The sequence below is a fragment of the Lithobates pipiens genome, unplaced genomic scaffold, assembly GCF_037356315.1.
Source record: "Lithobates pipiens isolate NorthernLeopardFrog02 unplaced genomic scaffold, aLitPip1_a1.2 Scaffold_22, whole genome shotgun sequence".
In the NCBI taxonomy this organism is placed as follows: Eukaryota; Metazoa; Chordata; class Amphibia; order Anura; family Ranidae; genus Lithobates; species Lithobates pipiens.
The window spans coordinates 48,799,096-48,822,881 of NW_027507784.1; the positions used below are offsets into that span (position 1 = coordinate 48,799,096).

General features: G+C 43.0%; 1 protein-coding gene across 2 annotated transcripts in view; it reads left to right on the forward strand.

Annotated features, from left to right (window-relative positions):
* GRB14 (growth factor receptor bound protein 14) overlaps positions 1–23,786 on the forward strand; it is a 122,180-nt gene that overhangs the window by 38,915 nt on the left and 59,479 nt on the right. The window contains exons 2-4 of one of the 2 annotated variants that reach the window (XM_077447570.1): positions 160–316; positions 11,720–11,841; positions 18,058–18,132. In XM_077447570.1, coding sequence (XP_077303696.1) covers positions 160–316; positions 11,720–11,841; positions 18,058–18,132 — 354 coding nt within the window. The remainder of the gene's footprint in view (positions 1–159; positions 317–11,719; positions 11,842–18,057; positions 18,133–23,786) is intronic. The other variant, XM_077447571.1, reaches the window with a different exon arrangement.

Consider the following 23,786-nt stretch of genomic DNA (forward strand, 5'->3'; position numbering starts at 1 on the left):
CGTCTATTGAATCCTTGAATGAGAATTCTATATTATATAATTATTAATGCCACACTTCCAGACTTGAACTCACCAACTACATGTGCAAATATCTAGTTGAAACTAACAATCAAATCATTTTAGGTCGTTATATATACACAACACCTTTTATTATTGCAGGTGATTAAAGTCTTCAATGAGGATAGTACTAGCAGGGCTTTGGAAGTGCCAAATGATATGACAGCCCTGAATGTATGTCAACTGCTCATCCAAAAGAACCATTACATTGATGACCAGAATTGGACGATGTTCGAACAGCTCTCTTCACTTTGTCTAGGTTAGATTGTCTCACATCTTTTTTCCACTTATATCTACTGTATAAGTATACTAACAAAAAGATGATAAACGGGCTTGACAGATGTCTTTTTTGTGGTATCCTAGGAAATAACATCTGATATGCTTCTGTATTTTAAGGGAAATGATAATGTCATTGACTCAATTTAATTATTTATAAGTATAGACATTTTTAAACTTGCATTTTTTCTTTTGTTTACACAAAACATCTGATATGCACATAAACATATAAAAAAAAAAATACACACACACACATATATATATATATATATATATATATATATATATATATATATATATATATGCCCAAATTGTAACTAAGTCCCATACATAGTGCACTATATACATCATTTTTGATTGTGTAAAGAATTAAAAATGTTCTCTGTTCACAGCAGAAAACTCTTTACCAAATCCTTGCACTGATGTGCCCACCACCATGCTCCATTAGATGTCTCCCCACCTGGCATAATTGACCTCACTACTATATAAAAGGGGTCAAACAGCGCTTTTACTGAATCAGCCAGCACACTGATTCGGTCTCCAACTTCTATTCTCCATATGTAGTATTCATGTAAAGTATAAAAAAGGTCTCATAATGTAAAATGCTTTCATTTTTATTAAAGAAGGATACAATTGCACTCACAGGATTAAAAACCATATAAAGTGTGTAAAATGCAAGGGTTTCCTCTGACCTCTGATCCCCTAATTCATATATACAAACTCAAACAATTATGGGACTTTTGTGGTGCTTATACTGTACAACTACAAATTAAAAAAATAAAAATCTTAATTAAATTAATTAAAATTTCATTAAAAAATAGTATACAGTTATACTTAGCATATACAGCAGAAGATATTGAGATCTTGTTTTTTCAAAAAGGCTACACTGGTTGTTTTCCTCTTTGTGTTTTGCTGAAATGGCTACGTCAGGAGGAGTGTTGCCAAATGGTAGTAAGCTGCACATAGATAACAAGTATACATAAGTAATGTAATGTTTACATACATTACATTTGTCAATGTAATAAGGTCATATCACCAAGTCACGCTTACCCAAAATAGAAGTTATTAAAAAAAAACAAAAAAAACATATAACCCCTGCATACCACAAATAACATATACAATTGAGTGTATGTGTATATATGTATATATATTGTAAACTTTGGGGATAATAGCTCCGCGGGACTAAGTGCATAAACCGTTCAAAGGTGCAACCAAAAGACTTATATTTATAAGTAAATAAAAAAAAAAGGCTTTCTTCAGCACACAGATCAAAATATAAACCAAAGTCCGCTTATCTTCAGCACAAAAGCAAAAATGAAAGAAAACACATACAGTTCTGTAGCTGGGTCTTCGCCCCAAAGTTTTGAGAGTCCTTATAGAAATCTTTTGCAGCCTCCAAAACAGCAACACAGCTCATCAGACAGGTGTAAATCCATACTGCTCCTCCTCATCACCTCTTCACTACTTCCTGTCTTTTATGAGCTGTTTTGCTGGAGGCCTTTAACCCCCTGTATGCTGAATCTCTGTGGTCAGGGAGGGAGGCTCTTTCCCACCCGAATATCACTTCATAGCCCCCCAAATTCCGGGTCCCAACTAACACTCTCTTAATATAGAGAGGACCGCGAGTCAGTCCTCTCCTGATGACTACATCCGGAATTCCTCACCCATTCTGGGTGACCCCCCTGAAGTATACCCTGACTCCCTTAAAGGGACCACAACCCGAATACTGGTGCTACATAGCACCCATCCAGGACCGAACCTTGGCGTCCTGTACAATATATATATATATATATATATGTATATAGTTGCGCTCATAAGTTTACATACTCTGGCAGAATTTATGATTTCTTGGCCATTTTTCAGAGAATATGAATGATAACACAAAAACTTTTCTTTCACTCATGGTTAGTGTTTGGCTGAAGCCACTTATTTTCAATCAACTTCAACCACCCAATTTACCCTGATCAAAAGTTTACATACCCAGGTGATTTTTCCCTGATAAAATGTACACAAGTTGACACAAAGGGGTTTGAATGGCTATTAAAGGTAACCATCCTCACCTGTGATCTGTTTGCTTGTAATTAGTGTGTGTGTATAAAAGGTCAATGAGTTTCTGGACTCATGACAGACCCTTGCATCTTTCATCCAGTGCTGCACTGACGTTTCTGGATTCTGAGTCATGGGGAAAGCAAAAGAATTGTCAAAGATCTACGGAAAAAGGTAGTTGAGTTGAACTGTATAAAACAGGAAATGGATATAAAAAGATATCCAAGGAATTGAGAATGCCAATCAGCAGTGTTCAAACTCTAATCAAGAAGTGGAAAATGAGGGGCTCTGTTGAAACCAAACCACAGTCAGGCAGGCCAAATTTCAGCCACAACTGGCAGGAACATTTTTCAGGATGCAAAGAAAAACCCACAAATAACTTCAGGTGAAATACAAGACTCTCTGAAAACATGTGCTGTGCTGGTCTCAAGGTGCACAATAAGGGGGCACTTGAAGAAAGATGGGCTGAATGGTTGTTGCCAGAAGAAATCCATTAGTATGCAAATGCCACAAAGTATCCCGCTTAATGCTAAACAGCACAGAGACCAGCCTCAAACCTTCTGGCACAAAGTCATTTGGAATGATGAGACCAAAATTTAGCTTTTTGGCCACAACCATAAAAGCTTCATTTGGAGAGTCAACAAAGCCTATGATGAAAGGTACACCATTCCTACTGTGAAACATGGAGGTGAATCGCTGATGTTTTGGGGATGTGTGAGCTACAAAGGCGCAGGAAATTTGGTCAAAATTGATGGCAAGATTAATGCAATATGTTATCAAAAAATACTGGAGGAACATTTGCATTCATCAGCCAGGAAGCTGCGCATGGGACGTACTTGGACATTCCAACATGACAATGATCTAAAACACAAGGTCAAGTTGACCTGCCATTGACTACAGCAGAATAAAGTGAAGTTTCTGGAGTGGCCATCTCAGTCTCCTGACCTCAATATAATTGAGCCACTCTGGGGAGATCTCAAACGTGCAGTTCATGCAAGACAGCCCAAGAATTTACAGGAACTGGAGGCTTTCTGCCAAGAGAAATGGGCAGCTTTACCATCTGAGAAGATAAAGAGCCTCATCCACAAATACCACAAAAGGCTTCAATCTGTCATTGATATTAAAGGGGGCAATACATGGCATTAAAGAGGAAGTAAACCCTGATGGGTTTACTTCCTCTTTGTCTCCCTGCAAAGGTAAAGCATTTTAGACTACTATGCATCGCATAGTAGCCCATTATCTGTCACTTACCTGACACAGGAGCCAGCGATGTCACTGCTGTCCCCTGTAGTCCGGAGCATCTATCTTCTTCCGGGTATCCCTGCTCCGGTCACTCACAGCGCCGGAGCAGCGATGATGTCAATCCCGCGCATGCGCACAGGAGCTGCCACTAACGGCATATCGCCGTTAGCAGTGGCATGCTGCTAACGGCGATAGTGCGCCTGCGTGCCGCTGTCTACGGAAACCTACAGGTAAGCCTTAATCTAGGCTTACTTGTAGGTCAAAGTGGTTTATAAGGCTTTACAACCACTTTAAGAACTGGGGTATGTAAACTTTTGATCAGGGTCATTTGGGTAGTTTCTGTTGTCATTATGATTTAAAAAGAGTAAACACAGTTGATTGATAATAAATGGCTTCAGCCAAACACTAACCATGAGTGAAAGAACAGTTTTTGTGTTATTTATCATTCATATTCTCAGAAAAATGGCCAAGAAATCATAAATTCTGCCAGGGTATGTAAACTTATGAGCACAACTGTATATATAAATATATACAGTATATATATATATATATATATATATATATATATATATATATATATATATAATTCCCCATGTGGCTTCTTTTTTTTTATTTAAGCTCTTCCACATTTTGTCATGTTACTACCAAAAATGTAAATGTTTTTTATTGGGATTTTATGTGATAGACCAACACAAATTGGCATATAATTGTGAAGTGGAAGGAAAATGATAAATGGTTTTCCATTTTTTTTTACAAATAAATATATGAAAAGTGTAGCGTGTATTTGTATTCAGCCCCCTTTACTCTGATACCCCTAACTAAAATCTAGTGGAAATTAGTAAATAGAGTCCACCTGTGTGTAATTTAATACAGGTGTTCTGTGAAGCCCTCAGAGGTTTGTTAAAGAACATTAGTGAACAAACAGCATCATGAAAAGAAGAATGGGCAAACATGTTACTCTCTAAATATGCAAAGCTGGTAGAGACATACCCAAAAAGACTTGTATCTGTAATTGCAGCGAAAGGTGGTTCTAGTACTGACTTAGGGGGGCTGAATACAAATGTACACCACACTTTTCAGACATTTATTTGTAAAAATTTGGAAAACCATTTATCATTTTCCTTCCACTTCACAATTATGTGCCACTTTGTTGTGTATAAAAGACAATTCGAGCCACCTTCCTAAAGTGCTATGTGCTATAAACTAAATAAAATGCATCTATAAGAACTAATATTTATACACCACAGCTGCTGTACACTTCCAGTAAATTCCCCTCACCATACAACGTATAAATTAATAAAATATAAGTACAGCGCTATTAATCTATCATGTGAAAAAATATATATCCAGTGACATCAAAATGTATTAAAAATAAATCAATCTATATAATAATGTGTCCTATTAAAGTTCATATATATGAAAAAACTTTTCTGCGCGGAATTATTGTGACTTCTCAATAATTGTGATTTCTCAATTCATATATCATCCATCACTGTGAGTCTTCTCCAGATAATGGTATTATGTGCACACCATCACCAGCCGTTATACCTGCTCACCTCATACACGAGTCAGGTAGACTAGGAAACAATTCCTTTCTTTCTTTCAGCTATGGTCTCATCTCTTCCACATCCGACCTGCTACTCTGTATCCACTCCCAAATCAGTAGCCTCCCTGGTGGATCGCAAAAAAGATCTCTCATATATACTGCCTCACTGTTTCTCTCCTTCCTCCACACCAGCGTTATTTCTTATAGTATATGGCTCCACATTCATCTAACAATAAATAGAGGACACATAGTGCTCTCCGTTTTCAATATTTATTAAAATGCCCCAAATAAAATACACTTACAGAATATTCAATTAAAACCGGCTCTGTGCATATACAAACATGTCTGCCTACTCACCACTGTGGCTGCGTGATGTCATGGGCTCGGCTACTCCCCTCTACCCATGTATCCCCCTTTGATTGGGCTTTCTCAGTAGATGGGTGGGCCGCCTCACTCGAGCCCTTAAAAAAGCTCAGCGTTACCATAGCAACCTCGTGGGCTTCACCCCGGCAGTCTGGAGTTTATGTGGACTGGTGGACCACAGAAGTGTCATTTATCCAAATCAAGCAAAAGTAATACTACCTCTGCTCTACCCACATTTATATTCCATTATTATGCAATAAACCTCCGGGCCCTAATCCGAACTGCCGTGTTAAACACCCAGTCAAAATCTGAACAAAGAATAACTGTAGTAAAATATATAAATAATAACTCTTCTACTACATTATAACCTTTATTGTATAATGGGTGATTATTTTGTATAGACAAGCGAAATTATGCTGCAAAACTTTTTATTAATGACTTGATCCATGCACAATATGTTGTATTTAAATAAAATTAATATTACATTTATTATATGTATTAAAATAAAAATATAAACTATTTCATTAGCACTTGGTTTTCTCCATCACAAAATGTAATATTCCTAATCTCAGTGTATCACATGATGTCACCAAGCATGTATCTTATCTCCAGCTTCCAACCATGAGACACCAATATATATTCTTATTATGGGATACCCCCATTTACTATGCACTAGTATTATTTCTAATGTATTTATGAATGTATTTGGAAATTAATTGTGTAAGGTATCCCTATTAAATTGTATTACTACTGAATAAAATCTGTCTCACTAATTGCTCCTGTTTCTAGTACAGTCCATAAAACCTTTATTCATTATATATCCAGCTTTCATTCTTCAATACTACCCAATCAATAGCGACCACTGTTAACCATTATTGATGAAGCAGTTCAGGTCAAAGTCCACGTTGAGCCCCCGCGGTGCTAAGACTTTGGTCTCATACACCCAGAATGATTCACGCTGACTGAGGGTTCTTATATAGTTGCCTCCTCTAAAATGACGGTTGGCCTTTTCCACCCCCCAAAATTTTAAACCTTTAGGGTTCCTGCCTAATATGTTTGGACATTCTTTCATTCCCTTCCTAATTTTGTTTATGTGCTAACGTACCCTTACCAGCAGTGGCCTCTAAGTACGACCCACATACTGGAGCATGCAAGTGCATTCCAACACATAAACAACCCCCTCTGAAGTACATGTGATAAAATCTTTGATCTTATGTGTTCTCCCTGTGTCTGTGGCGATGAATTCCTTCCGCTTCTTAATATTACTACATTTTGTGGTTCTACATGCCAAACACCTACCACATGAGTAAAAACCAGTTAGAAAAGGTGTCAGAGTTCCCACTCCCCTCCAATCCAATACTCCTGGGGCTTGTATACGCCTCAGACTGGGGGCCTTTTTATATACAAATGCAGGGAGAGGAGGAAGTACCCCCCAAGGATCTTAATTCTTAACAAAATCCCCCAATGCTTTTTAATTATATTCTTAATTATATCTCAATAACATCCTAAATTCATCTCCTTCTTTATTAAAGTGGAAGTCCCGCAAATACTGCAGCCGCTGACTTTTACACGATGTCGGCACCCCTGTAATATATTTTCTCACGAAAATACATAAGAATATAAAAAACCCACTGGGTAGGCCTATAGTAAATGGGGTAGATTCCCTAACCTCTGAATTGGACCAGTATCTAGATATATTTCTGCAACCTCTGGTCATTTCGACCCCTGCGTTTATAAAAGATACCAAACATTTATTGCAAATCCTTGAAAATGTTAAAATAGGGAATTCTCCTTGTTCTTTGGTAACAGCTGACGTAGGGTCACTATATATAATAATAGAACATGCAGTTACAAGAGAATCAGTAAAATGGGCATTGAGTAATTCCTCCATAGATAGCAAGCATCGTAGATATCTACTAAAGTGCTTAGAATAATAAAAACATAGTACTGCCCTGGAAATATGATAAATGTAGCATGGTGTTCCTGGACATAGAAATGTATGTGCAGGAGGGAGAGATTCACACTAGGAATTACAGCAAACCCACGGACAGGAATGGCTACCGGTATATAGCGATTGATAGCTGCCATTACAAACCATGGTTGTTGAATATACCTAAGGGACAATTTGTAAGGTTAAGAAGAAATTGTACTAAGAAAGAGGAATTCATAACACAGGCAGTCCAATTTGGAGAGAAGTTTCGGCAGAAGGGTTATGAAGAAACATTCATTAAGAAAGAATTTGAAGCAGTTAAGATTATGGAGAGAAAGGATTTGTTATTTACAAAAGAGAAACCAGTGGGTATTAATAAAAAATTAGATGAATTTAGGATATTATCGGGATATAATATACAGAAGAATAAAATTGAGAATAAAATAAAAAGCATTTTGTTAAGAGATAAGATCCTTGGGGGCTACTCCCCCCCCTGCATTTGTATACAAAAAGGCCCCTAGTCTTAGGCATATACTTTAAAATGTTGGGGGATGGTAAAGGTCACCCATCATAGGAGAGGAGGCAACTATATATATTTAATAATATTAAGAAGTGGAAGGAATTCATCGTCGCAGACACAGGGAGAACACATAAGATCAAAGATTTTATCACATGTACTTCAGAGGGGGTTGTTTATGTGTTGGAATGCCCTTGCAAGCTCCAGTATGTGGGTCGTACCTAGAGGCCACTGCTGGTAAGGGTATGTTAGCACATAAACAAAATTAGGAAGGGAATGAAAGAATGTCCAAACATATTACGGAGGTACATGGCAGGAACCAAAAGGTTTAAAATTTTGGGGGGTGGGAAAGACCAACCGTCATTGGAGAGGAGGCAACTATATAAGAACCCTCAGTCAGCGTGAATCATTCTGGGTGTATGAGACCAAGGTCTTAGCACCGCGGGGGCTCAATGTGGACTTTGACCTGAACCGCTTCATCAATAATGGTTAACAGTGGTCGCTATTGATTGGGTAATATTGAAGAATGAAAGCTGGATATATAATGAATAAAGGTTTTATGAACTGTACTAGAAATAGGAGCAATTAGTGAGGTCGATTTTATTCAGTAGTAATACAATTTAATAGAGATACCTTACACCATTAATTTTCAAATATATTTATGAATACATTACAAATAGTACTAGTGAATTGTAAATTGGGTATCCCATAATATACACTGAGATTAGGAATAATATGTTTTGTGATGTAGCAAACCCAGTGCTAATGAAATATTTTATATAGTTTATATTATTTTAATAAATATAATAAATGTAATATTCATTTTATTTAAATTTAATGTATTGTGCATGGATCATTAATAAAAGTCATTAATAAAATGTTTTGCAGTATAATTTAGCTCGTCTATACAAAATAATCACCAGATATACAAGTAATTCCTCTTTCACACATGCGGACTGTATGTCCGTATTTCATCCATCCGTTTGTGGATAAAATGCGGACATACATGCATTCCTATGGGATAGTGGGTGTCAGTGGATGAACATCCGCAAACACCCGATATCGTCCGTCTACGCTATGGTCCAATTCTGCAGACAGAGGAAAATCCTATTTTTCTATCCGCCTGCAGAGTGGATCGGATGAAGACGGACAGACGGTCCATATTCATCTGATCCCCCATAGAAGAGATCTGACAGGGCGGTCCATGCACAGTGTGGCCTAAGGGTTATAATGTAAGTAGAAGTGGTATTATTTATCTATTTTACTACAGTCATTTTTTGTTTAGATTGTGACTGGGTGGTTACTGCTGCAGTCCGGATTAGTAGGACCGGAGGTTTATTGCATAATAATGGAATATAAATGTGGGTAGGAGCAGAGGTAGTATTAGCTTTATTTGATTTGGATAAATGACACTTCCGTGGTCCACGGGAAGCTGGGGTGTGCGCATACACTCCAGAAGGCCAAGGTGAAGCCTGCTAAGTTGCTATAGTAACACTGAGCTATTTTGGGGCTCGGGTGAGGAGGCCCGTCCATCTACTGAGAAAGCCCAATCAGAGGGCGATATGCGTGTAGAGGGGAGGAGCTCAGTCCATGACGTCACGCAGCAACAGTGGTGAGCAGGCGGATGTGTTTGTATGTGTACAGAGCAGGTTTTAATTGAATATCCTGTAAGTGTATTTTATTTGAGGCATTTCAATATGTGTTGCTAATGGAGAGCACTATGTATCCTCTATTTATTGTTACATGAATGTGGAGCCATATCCTATTATGAATAACGAGCAATAACGCTGGTGTGGAGGAAGGAGAGAAACAGTGAGGCAGTATATATGAGAGATCTTTTTCATGACCAATCATGGAGGCTACTGATTTGGAAGTGGATACAGAGTAGCAGGTCGGATATGGAAGAGATGAGACCATAGCTGAAAGAAAGAAAGGAATGGTTTACGAGTCTACCTGACTCTTGTATGAGGTGAGCAGGTATAACGGCTGGTGATGGTGTGCACATAATACCATTATCTGGAGAAGACACACAGTGATGGATGATATATGAATTGAGAAATCACAATAATTGAGAAGTTACAATAATTCAAAGCAGAAAAGTTTTTTTTATATATATAAACTTTAATAGAACACATTATTATATAGATTGATTTATTTATTTTTAATACATTTTGATATCACTGGATATAATTTTTTCATATGATAGATTAATAGCGCTGCACTTATATTTCATTCATTTTTAATGTGCCGCTTTTTGTTGGTACATCGATAAAATCCATATGTTTTTGGTTGTAACATTACAAAATGTGGAAAATTTCAAGGGGAATGAATACTTTTTCAAGGCACTGTACTTTATATGTTTCATTATATCTTTTCCTTCCTATAATTTTCTTTCTTCAAATTGACTATCTATTTTTAGTGCTGTAGCGCCTGAAAAACGCTGGTAGTGTGAAAGGGGTCTTATTTCAATATCATTTGATTGTTCGACAATCTCCTTTCACACTGAGGAGCTTCTAAACTGCCAGAAAAACACTAATACACAGGACCGGACTTTTCAACATCAAAAGTCAGACGGAATGATTCCGGCAGACCATTCGATCGTGTGTGGGCTGCAGCGGACTTTTGATTTGCAAAAGTCTGACAGACTTTAGAAATGGAACATGTTTCACATTTTTCCGCCAGAACTCCGCCGGACCCAGTTCCTACCGAGAAATCCGCTCGTGTGTATGCTAGTCCGACCGACAAAAACCGACGCTAGGGCAGCTATTGGCTACTGGCTATGAACTTTCTTATTCTAGTCCAGTCATACGTCATCACGTTCAAATCCGTCGGACTTTGGTGTGATTGTGTGTGGCCAAGTCCGTTCATTCGGAAAGTCCGTCAGAACTCCGTCAGAACTCCATCGAAAGTCTGTCGGACCTAGTCCCTCGAAAATTCCGGTCGTGTGTACGTGGCATTAGCGCTTTTGAACAGCTTTTCAGGCACTTTTGAAGAGCTTTCCATTCATTTCAATGGAGAGGGGCATTTTTTCACTGCCCAGCCAGCGCACTGCCCAGTGTGAAAGCATTCATTGATTTTATGGAAATAGATTTTTGTGAGCTTTTCAGGTGCGTTTTTTAGCGTGAAAGCGCCTGAGAAGCACCTCAGTGTAAAATGGGTCTTAGATTGTAAATTCCTTCCCCCTCTTTCAAACCTTTTAAAACCGTTTCCATTGTGCTCTGTATTTACGCAATTCTGAGGAATATCTTGCCTTTTATCAGCCTAAATTCACCTTCTCACAACTGGTGTGTTCTGGGCCTCAGAGTTTTTGTGAGTATAGTAATAGTGCAGGGTATCACTATTCAATTTTTTTTTATGATAATAAATAAATACAGTATATGAAAAACCATGCTTTGTTTCTGTTTAAAACTCAACAGCATTACTGATCATAGCAATGTGGGACTATCACACCGATATATCTGCTTTTACAAAAAAGAGACCCATTTTGGGGTTTATTTTTTTATAAAACTGGAAAGTGCAAAATCTGATGCAGCTGTGCATGGTAGCCATTCAGCTTCTAACTTCAGCTTGTTCAATTAAGCTCTGACAAAAAATGGAAACTGATTGATTTCTATGCAGATCGGCATCCAATTTTGCCCTCCCCAGCTTTAGCTAATCAACCCTATTGCCTAAACAAGCAAAGCCATATTTTTAAAACACCAGCTAAAACAGTAAATGTGAGCAGATATGTTTTATTCTACAGAAAGAATCATAGAAGATCATGAGTTGGTTATTGAAGTGCAGTCAAAGTGGGACATGGAAGAGGACTGCAGGTTCTGCGTCAGGAAATACTATGCAAAGTATGAATTCTTCAAGAATCCTGAGGTAGGTTCCATACTATAAATTAAAAGAGTACACCTGAATAAGCACTTCAGTTCACCCTTAGCTTACCTTCACACATATGCGGTGATGCAGTGTTTGCGATCTGCTGCGGGTGTCAATACAAAGTTACCGATGACCCTAAAGCATTGCGTGACCCCAAAGCATTGCAGTATTGCCTGCACTGGATCACATGTTACAAGACGACCATATGATCCGGTTGCAGTGTGGCTCCAAAAAAGGTTCCTGCACTTCTGTGGTGCAATGCGATGCTATTTGAGCCAAGTCAAAATGAATAGGCTCAAATTGCATCAGGAGTTTGATATGCACAGGGAGTAGATTTCTGGAGTGCTGAACTTACAGAGTGCAGGGCTCAGGCGAGCACTAGGTACAGACTGCAGGGTTCTGGAGTGCATTATGCAAGGAGTGCAGGGTCAAGGAGAGTGCTAGATACAGAGTGCAGGTCATCCATCCACATCTCACTATGGCCCCTCTCCTCTGCCCTCATCTCCCCTCCCCAAAGCTCTACCATTTACCTTTGTAAAAGCAGCTTTCTATGGCTGGCTCTTCTATCCACTGCAGCCAGATCTTCCTTTTTCTTTTCAGTGCAGAGCTCATGGGCGTCATTTTAGGGTCACCCATGCGCCGCCCTTTTTCGACAATGTCATTATCACATTATCATGGTCAGAGACTGCAGATGTAGTACAGTCCTTGGGATAAGTAATGGATAATGGCCAACAGGCCCTCTTACCAGACCCAGCGAAACTACAGCAGTGATGCCTCGGGCTGGTCGATCGCTCACACTGGGTTCCCCGGGGAAATTCTGGTCAGTAGTGTAGCATGTCTGTACCCTGGCAGGGGCTCAGTGTTTCTTTCTCTGGTGGTGCTGGGCAGCTGGGCTTTCTCTCTCTGGTGGCGCTGGGCAGCATAGCTCTCTCTTGGGTGGCGCTGGGCAGGGTGGCTCTCTCTCTGGTGGTGCAGGGCAGCGTGGCACTTTTTCCAGGTTGCATTCTCTCAATCTTTCTCTTGATTGAGCTGTAGCCTCCTCCCTGTGGAAAATGGGTCCGCCAATCTTCAGGACTACATGTCCCATGATGGTCTCCTTTACTAGTCTTCTTTGATTGACCCTCAGTTATGGTCAATGGGGAAGGAACAGAGTGGGCAGGAAGCTGGACAGGGAACCTAGTGAGAGCTGCCGTCTCTTCTCCCTGACAGGAAAAAGGGGGGGTGAGAAGGGGAAACCTCTGACAGTCCGCTGCTCGCCTTTCTCCTGTCACAGCGCTGCCGAGTTTACTGCTGGACTGAGTGAGGAAAAGAGCCCGCAGTCACACTACACTAATGGGGGGAGGAGGGCTTGACAGCACCTTGATGGTGTCACCCCACTGGCAGGTGGCACTCAAGTGCGGGATGCCTGTACCACCATAGCGATGCCACTGTGCACAATTTAACAGTGCTGATCTGATTTGGGGGGGGGGGACTTGACCCCCCTTGCCCCTACCTGCGGATGCCCATGACAGTGGGCACACTCATTTTCATCTCCTGAACTCCCTGAGCAGGAATGAGATAAGGATTAAGGGCAGCTCATCCCCTTCCTCCTCTTGAACACACTGCAGTCAGCTAGTCCAGCACTTGTTCTGACTGTAGTGCAGAGCAGGGAGGCTGTTCAAGGAGTGGTGGGAGAGATATTACGTCCACTTTCAACTACTGAAATCCGACTTCTGTGTTTTAAAGTGAAAGTGGCTATCTGTGAGTGCAGGGCTACACAAGGCTGAAAAAAAAACCCTGTGAGGAGAACAGACAACTGATACTAACCCTTTATATCGTTGTCCTAGCCAGCAATATATGCCAACTTCTGACTGAACTGCAGCAGTGTGAACATCCAAGGATTGGCAAGCAAGCCAGCTGCATGTGCACTGTGCAGCTCCAATGACAGACTTTATCTGTCAGATCCAACTGTTATGTCAGATATGGGTGGGACTGCTACCCAGACCCGCCCCCTCTGTCAAACAACCAGTGTAATGAAAGAGTCGGCCAGAGCTGTCAGTTTTTTTTTGTTCAGTTCCGCCTGCTGGTTGAATGAGAAGAAATGAATAGTGTGTACCCAATTTGATTTTCAGTTAAATGTCAGCTTTAATTTCTCCCCACACCAGGGATGGGCCTTGGCACAGAGCAAAGCATTCACCAGGTGCCTTACAGACAGACAGACCGCAGGAGAGCTCAGAGAAGGTGTCAGCAATGGAGGCGCTCAGCTGTAGTACTTACCTTTTACTTTGATCTGAATGGCCAATGACAGGTTCTCTTTACTGCCTGACACCCCTGAGTGCCTGATCCTTCTCTCAAATCTCCTGTAGGGGGCCCCGGAGCCTACACACTGGCCAGATCCAATCTGCAGAGAGATACAATATCTGCAATGAGACATACAGAGTGCCGAGGGGGAGGCCAGCCTGACACATCATTTCCCCCCCATCAGTACAGCATGTAGTACCCAGGAAGTGATATCCTCAGCACTGCACAAGGTGATGGCACAATAACAAACATCAGGGCTGCAGACACACAAACCTTCTCAGAAAGCAGCTGACATGTTGGGACATGTAGTCCCACCTATGAATGTCTCAGATACCCCACCATCCAATCAGAGCTCAGCCTCCTCTCACTATACATTCACCTGCTGCACACGCCAGAAAGGATGTAGGGGGAGGGGTGGGGCTTAGATACAACGTGCTAGAGGGGAGGGTCCGCTGGGCTCTGTGTAAGGAATGTGGAAGTGTGGTGTGCGGGATGTGATGAGGAGCACTACATATAATGAAGTGCATGTGAGCCGGCTCTTTCATTACACTGGTTGTTTGACAGAGGAGGCGGGTCTGAGTAGCAGTCCCGCCCAAACCCGAAGTCACAGCTTGGATCTGACAGGTGATGTCTTTAATCGGAGCTGAACAGTGCACATCCAGCCGGCTTGCTCTGCTGCAGGTCATATTCAACCACAATTATGCAGGAAAAAGCCTTACTGCCCAGCTACTCAGGAGCGCCCCCTTCATATGGCGCCCATGGCACTTGCCATAGGTGCCATACCCTGGATAAGCCACTGTTTAGTAGGGCAGTTTCAGTAGAATGTTGTGGATGGAAGCAGGGCTGTTGGGGGCGAGAAGGTTGTTGTCCGTGAGGTAGCGACTCATTCAGCCATGGACAAGGCATTCGATGAGCTTGGAGGCAAATGGGAGCAGGGAGATGGGTCCTAAGTTATTCAAACAGGTGGGGTCTAGTGAGGGTTTGTATAGGGGTAACCAATTCATATTTGAGCAGGGAAGGAAAGGTGCCAGAGGAGAGGGAGAGGTTGTAGATGTAGGTTAGGGAGTTTAGGATAGAGTGGGAAGGTGGTAGCAGTAATTGTGAGGGAACAGGGTCCCGTTGACAGGTGATGAGGTGGGCCGTGGAGAGGAGTTTATCAACATCATCCATGGTAACTGGGCAGAAGGTGGGGAGTATTGAGTGTGGTGTTGGACCTGATGTGTTGGGTAGGGGAGGAAGTTGAATGCTGGATATCTCCTTGCTAATGGTGTCAATTTTGCTTTTGAAATGGTTGGCAATCTGTTGAGCGGTAAGCAAGTTGGTGGGTGGGGGCAGTGGGGGGGGGGGTGAAGTAAGGAACTAAGGGTAGAAAAGAGTTGATGAAGTTTGGATGAGAGGGTTTTGATGAGAGAGTTACAATAGGTTTGTTCAGCAGTGTGGAGGCAGGAGTTGTATTTGAGAAGGGAAGATTTGTAGAGGGTAAAGTCTTGCAGGGTCTTAGATTTACGCCATGCTCGCTCTAGAGCATGGCTGCATCTCTTGAGATTTATGGTGTCGTCTGTTTGCCAGGGTTGTGTCAGATGGGGCTTGGTTCTGCGTGTAGAAAGGAGCAAGTATGTCTAGGGAGGATTAAAGTGTGTTGTTGTAGATGGAAGTGGTTAGGTCTGGGCAGGACAGGGGTGCGATTTTGTAGTAAAGGCCATCAGTAGCAGAATGAAGAAGGGAAGGGTTGAGGTTGCGAAGGTTTCTGCAGGTAGTGGTTTGTGGGTTGGCAGCATGGGATGTAGGAGACAAGGAGAGCGTGAAACGTATAAGATTGTGATCAGAGAGAGGAAAGGGGGTGTTAGAGAGATTGCAGGGAGTGCAGCGATGGGAGAATACGAGGTCGAGAGTGTTGCAGTTGGAGTGAGTGGTGGTTTGTGTCCATTGAGTTATCTTAAAAGAGGAGGTTAGGTTGAGCAGTTGAGAAGCGGTTGCAGTGTTAACATTGATTGGAATGTTAAAGTCACCTAGGGTGATGGCAGGTACTTCAGATGAGAGAAAGTATGGTAGACATGCAGAGAAGTCATCCAGATTATTTCTCTGTGTCTCCAGGCAGCTCTCTGCAGTTCCCTGACACACATGCACACCTTCCAACTTTCTGAGATGGGAATGAGGGACACCTATTAGCAAAAGTATGCAGGAATAGGACACACCCCCTGTCACGCCCCCTTAAAGGAGAATTGTACAAAAAAAAAATTGATTGGTTAAACCCACAAGTGCTTTTTTACCACTACTATTCCCGTCATTTTGGCTTTTGGGAGTTACAAATGCAGCAATTTAGAAATTGGATGAAAGGTTTAGCACTGGGAAACACTTTTTGAAAGGTAAATAGTGCATTTTATATACAACTATATAGATCAGACCAAAATGAGGGACAAATGAAGAGCTATGAGGGACAGAGGGACATTGCTCCAAATCAGGGACAGTCCCTCAAAATCAGGGACAGTTGGGAGCTATGCACAGGATTTGTGTATGTGAAAAGATCATGTTAGAGGACTGGGCTGCAGCAGCTGAGGTTTGTCTCCTCAGTGTTTGCAGTTTGGATGAGAAATACTGTACAGTACATCATGGTAAAATATAAAATACTTTTGTTTTCTGCTTTCCTGTTTGAACAAGCATAGTATGTACACTTTCCTTGGCTGTTTCTGTGTTCCATGCTGTTGATACTTTGCCATAACAGTGCATGATCTTCCACAGAAGCTGCCATTCCTATGGCAACTTAAAAACAACAATGTGCACCACAGCTTGCTTACTGCACAGACACGAGACTAGGAAGTATATATTGAGTAGCCAGCAGCACAGAAATCCAGGAAGTGAACAGGCAGCAGCTTCAGCTGCCCACAGTTAAAATGGATACACTCAGACTCAGTGGAGGGAGATTTCTGCAGCGTATTTGGCAAGTACAGAATCACAGTATATATAAAATAATATGCAAAGTGGTTGGAGGGAAGTTTCAAAATGGCAAAGAGATTTTATTACAAATTATGTGAGCAGACTGCAGTACCTCTTTAACTACTTCAGCCCTGGAAGTATTTATCCCGTTCCTGACCAGAGCACTTTTTGTGATACGGTACTGCATCGCTTTAACTGCCCATTGTGCTTTTTTTCCCCACAAATAGAACTTCCTTTTGGTGGTATTTGATCACCTCTGCGGTTTTTATTTTTTGCGCTATAAACAAAAAAAGAGTGACAATTTTTTTTAAAAAAGCAATATTTTTTACTTTTTGCTATAATAAATATCCCCCAAAAATATATAAAAATTTTTTTTTTTCCTCAGTTTAGTCCGATATGTATTCTACATATTTTTGGAAAAAAAAATTGCAATAAGCGTATATTGATTGGTTTGCACAAAAGTTATAGTTTCTACAAAATAGGGGATAGATTTATGGCATGACAGGGAGTAGTAGATCCCTGTCTTGTCACTAGGCAGAACAGGGAAATGCCTTGTTTACATAGGCATCTCCCCGTTCTGCCTCTCACTCTCGCGATCACGGGCCACCGGCAAAGCTCCAGTTTGCAGGACCCGCGGGCACACCTCCGTGGCGTGCGGCGGGCATGCGCGCCCGCAAGGTGGCAAATTCAAAGAGACGTACAGGTACCCCCATTTGCCTGTACGAGCAATTCTGCCGACCTATATATGTGTACGGCAGTCGCCAAGTGGTTAAGGTGTGAAAAGATAACCTGCGTAAGAATCTTTGTGAATTGCCTTTTACATACACTTTTTACGGGAATGAGTGTTGAAACAGCACACTATTTGTAGGAATTGTGTCAAATATACCACATACAATAACGGCATTAATAGAACAATTATTATAGTTTGTGAACCAATAAACGTAAGTCTTTTTATTTTAGATGACATGGTTTTCTTTGTGTTTAATGATTTTATGTTAACAGAACTATTTTCCAGATTTAATGCTGTCCTATTCCAGTGAAATGAATGGCACAACAAAGCCTGTGGATGTTCTAAAGGTAAGGAGTAGACTGAAGCGTAGTTTTCACATGCAAGGTTATATTTAAGATGACTTCCAATGTTTGAGATGATGCTTATATCAGGGAAGACTGACTGTCTTGGGTCAGGGAAGGCAAGCAGAACAGGGATTGGAGTAGCAAAGAATTCTAGAAAAGTATAGAAGTAGTAGCCATGATGGGCATTAGCAAATGTGCACTATATTGTCAAAAGTATTGTGACACCTGCCTTTACATGCACATGAACTTTAATGGCATCCCAGTCTTAGTCCGTAGGGTTCAATATTGCGTTGGCCCACCCATTGCAGCTATAACAGCTTCAACTCTTCTGGAAAGACTATCCACAAGCCTTAGGAGTGTGTCTATGGGAATGTTGGACAATTCTTCCAGAAGCGCATTTGTGAGGCCAGGCACTGTTGGGCAAGAAGGCCTGGCTTGCAGTCTCTGCTCTAATTTAAATCTAAAACAAAGGTGTTCTATCGTATTGAGGTCAGGACTCTGTGCAGGCCATTCAAGTTTCTTCACCTTAAATTCGCTCATCCATGTCTTTATGGACTTTGCTTCCTGCACAGGTCCAAATAAATTATTGGAGGGGCGATTATGGTGTGGGGTCGTTTTTCAGGGGTTGGGCCTGGCTCCTTAGTTCCAGTGAAATGAACACTTAAGGTGTAAGCATACCAAGACATTTTGGACAATTTCATGCTCCCAACTTTGTGGGAACAGTTTGGGGTTGGCCCCTTCCTGTTCCAACATGACTGTGTATCAGAGCATAAAGCAAGGTCCATAGACATAGAAGAGTGAGTTTGGGGTGGAGGAACTTGACTGGCCTGCCTCAACATGATAGAACATCTTTGGGATGAATTAGAGCAGAGACTGCGAGCCAGGCCTTTTCGTCCAAAATCAGTGCCTGACCTCACGAATGCGCTTCTAGAAGAATGGTCAAACATTCACATAGACACACTCCTAAACCATGTAGACAGCCTTCCCAGAAGAATTGAAGCTGTTATAGCTGCAGGGTGGGCCAACTCAATATTGAACCCTACGGAGTAAGAATGGGATGCCATTAAAATTCATGTGCGTGTAAAAGCAGGTGTCCCGATACTTTTTGTAACAGTGTATCTTCCTATGGCATAGTCAAGGCTGTGACTTTTTCATGTTCAGAAAATCTGTAATTTTTTATTTAAATTATTATTATTATTATACCCGATTTATATAGCGCCTACAGTTTACACTGTGCTTTACAATGTATAAGGGGGTACAACACAATTACAGTACAATACAAAAGGTACAGCAGGGCCCCGCTCGTAGAGCTTACATTCTAAAGGGGGGTGGTGGTACAAAAGGTAATAGCTGCAGAGAATGATTTGATGGGGGTGTAAGTTTAAAAGCTTTCATTTTATAAATTGTTTTCAGAATTGCTAAATCTACATCTTCGAATTAAAGAATACCTGGTAATCCTGCCATGAAGGTTCTTGTTTCATCATTTGCTATTATAGGGTGGCACCTGTCTCCCAGTTGTGCTTCTGTGCTGTCACCTTGAAACATACATCCCTGGTAGAGAATACAGATCATTGTGCTAACACATATTGTGCAGGCGTGGTCCACCACTGTCACTATCAGGAAGCTGTTCCAGAGCAATGATATAAAACTGATACTATACTGGAACAAATGCATATTGACAGGAAGTTACTAAAAGAGGCTCAAGGATAGGGATGAGCTCGGTGTTCGACTCAAAAGCATGTTCGACTAGAACACGGTCCGTTCGCCTATTCAGCGAATTCAGAACTTTGTGGACCGTTCGCACCATATTTGTGTGGCATGAACGGCCCACAATGCACTACACCATCGCAGTGCATTGCTGGCTCATGATTGGCAAAGCATGCACTGTGACCACCGCATGTGTGGCCAATCACAGCGCCAGCAGCGAGGAGAGCCATAATTAGCCACAGGCAGGATGCCTGTGGCCAATTATAGCTCAGTGGGGTTTAGTACACACCCCACACTATATAAGGCTGCCAGAGTGGCGGCCTTGTGTAGTGTGTTGGCATGCAGGGAAAGAGCAAGATAGGCAGGGACAGTGTCGTTTTGCTTGGGAACCTAGCGCTGTTACAGTGGGTGTTGTGTGCCTCCTACACAGTATACACCTGAAGCTACCCTTTATTACTGGTGTTCTGTTTCTGTAATACAGGCATCTGCAGACGTTAGAGTGGGTGTCGTGTGCCTCCTGCACAGTATACACCAGAAGATACCCCTTATTGCTGGTGTTGTTCTGTTTCTGTAATACAGGCATCTGCAGCATTTACAGTGGGTGTTGTGTGCCTCCTGCACAGTATACACCTGAAGCTACCCCTTATTGCTGGCGTTATTCTGTTTCTGTAACACATGCAGGCAGCTGCAGTATTTAGAGTCGGTGTACTGTGTCATCTGCTCAGTGTGCACCTAAAGCTACCCCAATTGCTGGTTTTCCCATCTCCCTGCAGGCCATTGCTATATCTGGAAGGCCAAAAAGGAGAGGCAGACAGTCACAAGCTAATAAAAGAGGGCAAGCAGGCTCTATGTCTAGAGAAAGCAGTGCTGGTCGTGGACGCGGTGCATCGTCATCAGCACGTGGCCATGGGGCACGCTTGTCCTTATTTTCGGCAGCTGGACGTGTTGAGCCGCATCATGCCGAAGACTTGGTAGAGTGGATGACCAAGCCTTCCTCATCCTCCTCATCCTCTCTCACCCATGCTCAGGGTACTAGCAAAGCAGCTGCCAACACGTCCTCTTCCTTCATCTCAATGGCATCAGTCACTTATTCCCTAGACCCACCATGTCCTCCTGAGGAGTCCCCCAAACTGTTTGAGCACAGTGTTGGGCACATGCTCCAGGAGGATGCCCAGCGTTTTGAAGGCTCTGATGATGATATCCAGCTAGAGGAAGGCAGTAGCGTGAGTGCAGAGAGAGGGGATGCTCAAGAAGGACAGCAATCTGGCAGTCATGTTCCACCAGCTGGAGCATATTGCCAGGTTTGCTCCAGTGATGAAGAGGGAGGGGATGATAAGGTCACTGACTCCACGTGGGTGCCTGATGGGAGAGAGGAGGAGGAGAAGGCACATCTCCAATGAGGCAGGATGCCCTCCAGGGGCCAGCTTAAGGGCAGCACACCGACTGAATCACACCAGAGCTCCGCCTGTGCAGGGTGCTGCTTCTGCACGTTATTCCAAAAGTTCTTTGGTGTGGGCCTTTTTTGAGACAAGTGCATCAGATCGCACCGCTGCTATTTGCAACATATGTCTCAAGCGTATCTCGCGTGGCCAAAACATCAGCCGCTTGGGCACCACATGCTTGACCAGACATATGTTAACCTGCCATGCAGCTCATTGGCAAGCGTACCTTAAATACCCACACCAAAGAACAAAGCAGACCTCTCCTTGCTCCTCATCAGCTGGGATCTCCAACCCCACTAGACCTTCAGTCCCCTCTGAAACCTGCACTGAGAGGAATGAAGGTGTAGATCTACTAGCAGTACACCGACGTCTGAATGTAGCATGCAATTTTCCCTGCCCCAGCTGCTGGACCGTCGAAAGAAGTTCACTCCCAGCCATCTACATGCCCAGCGGTTGAATGCTAGCTTGGCTAAATTGCTAGCACTTCAACTGCTGCCTTTTTCATTTGGTAGACTCGGCCCCCTTCCGTGAGTTTGTGCAATGTGCGGTTCCTCAGTGGCAGGTTCCCAAACGCCACTTTTTCTCACGGGAGGTGATTCGGGCTCTCTACCAGCATGTGGAAGGCAATGTCCATGCCTCACTGGACAGGGCGGTCAGTGGTAAGGTGCATATTACCGCTGACTCATGGTCCAGCAGGCATGGACAGGGACATTACCTATCTTTCACGGCCAATTGGGTCACTCTTCTGGCAGCTGGGAAGGATGCAGGACAAGGTGCAGTAGTGTTGGAGGTTGTTCTGCCGCCACGCCTCCAAAATGCTACTACTGGCTGTGACACACCTCTCTCCTCCACTCCCTCCTCTTCTTCTTCCTCCATGGCCTCTTCCAGTGCTTTCTCCTCGGAACCAGCGTGCTCCGTAGGCGTTCAAGGGACTACGCAAGTACGCAGGCAAAAAGATGCCATGCTGTGCTTGTGCTGGTTTGTTTGGGGGACTGGGGCAGATATTTTGTCAGCTCTGCAGGGGCAGGCCGAGAAGTGGTTGACGCCACGCCAGCTTAAGCCAGGAATGGTGGTTTGTGACGATGGCACCAACCTCTTCTCCGCCCTCCGACAGAGACATCTGACCCATGTGCCCTGTGTGGCTCATGTCCTTAACCCGGTGGTGCAGTGGTTCTTGGGCAGGTACCCGGGCTTACAGGATGTCCTGAGGCAGGCCAGGGAAGTCTGTGTGCATTTCCACCGATCATATAATGCCAGTGCTCGGCTGGCTGAGCTCCAAAAGGAGTTGAACCTGCCCAAGAACCGCCTTATATGTGACATGCCCACCAGGTGGAACTCAACATTGGCCACGCTGCAGCGGCTGCACACGCATTAATGAGTACCTGTGCAATTACAGCGCCAGGACAGGGTCAGGGGAGCTCGTTTTTTTTCACCACGCCAGTGGGGCATGATCAGGGATGCATGCACTGTCCTGTCACCATTTGAGGAGGCCACAAGGATATTGAGCAGTGACATTGCATGCATCAGTGACACTGTACCTCTTATCCACCTGTTGGAGCATACGCTGCCTTGAATAATGGGCAGGGCACTTGAGGCAGAATAGAGGCAGGAAGAGGAGGACTTCCTTGCCTCTCAAGCCCCCGTTTTTTTTCAGACAGTGTTCCTGCTGTCCTACCCATTAAACAGGAAGAGGAGGAGGAGGTGGAGGAGGAGGATTTTGTCAGCATGGAGGTGGAGCCTTGCACTCAGAATCAGCAGCAGCAGTCTTTTAGGGATGATTTATAGTCCCAAGAAACCCGAAGGACTTGTACGTGGCTGGGAGGAGGTGGCTGCGGATCATGTTGTCCTTAGTGACCCAGAGGACTACGGACCGAATGCTGCAGCTAACATACACTGCATGGCCTCCCTGATCCTGCAAAGCCTATGTAAGGATCCTCATATTCTTCAGATCAAGGAGAGGGACCATTACTGGCTGGCCACTCTCCTTGATCCACGGTACAAGGGTAAGTTTGCGGACCTTATCTTGCTGTCGTAGAGGGAGCAGAGAATGAGACATCTCCGGGAGGCCTTGCAGAAAGGTCTGTACAACGCGTTCCCAGAGACTGGGAGGTTACAAACTCCTGGTCCTGGACAACGTGTTGCTGAGGCTTCGGTCAGTCACAGAAGGAGCTGTGGAGAAGGTGGCCGTCTGACCGATGCGTTCAGACAATTTTTTAGTCCGCTGCCCCAAGGTATAATCGGTTCCAGCAACCATTGCCAGCGTCTGATTTACAGGGTGCACCTGTCCACCAACTCGGTTGATCGACTGACCTTCATAATGATGAATCAGTCTTGGATCACCACCAGCTACCAAGCACCTGAAGCTGATGTAACCGAATATTTTTTTTTGAAATGTCACATTCCTATGCTGATGCTGAGTGACTGTCCTGTTATGTTGACTAACTACCATCTTCCTCCTCAATGATCCTGCTGATAGCTTGGAAGAACATTTTTGGTTCTGGGTGACTC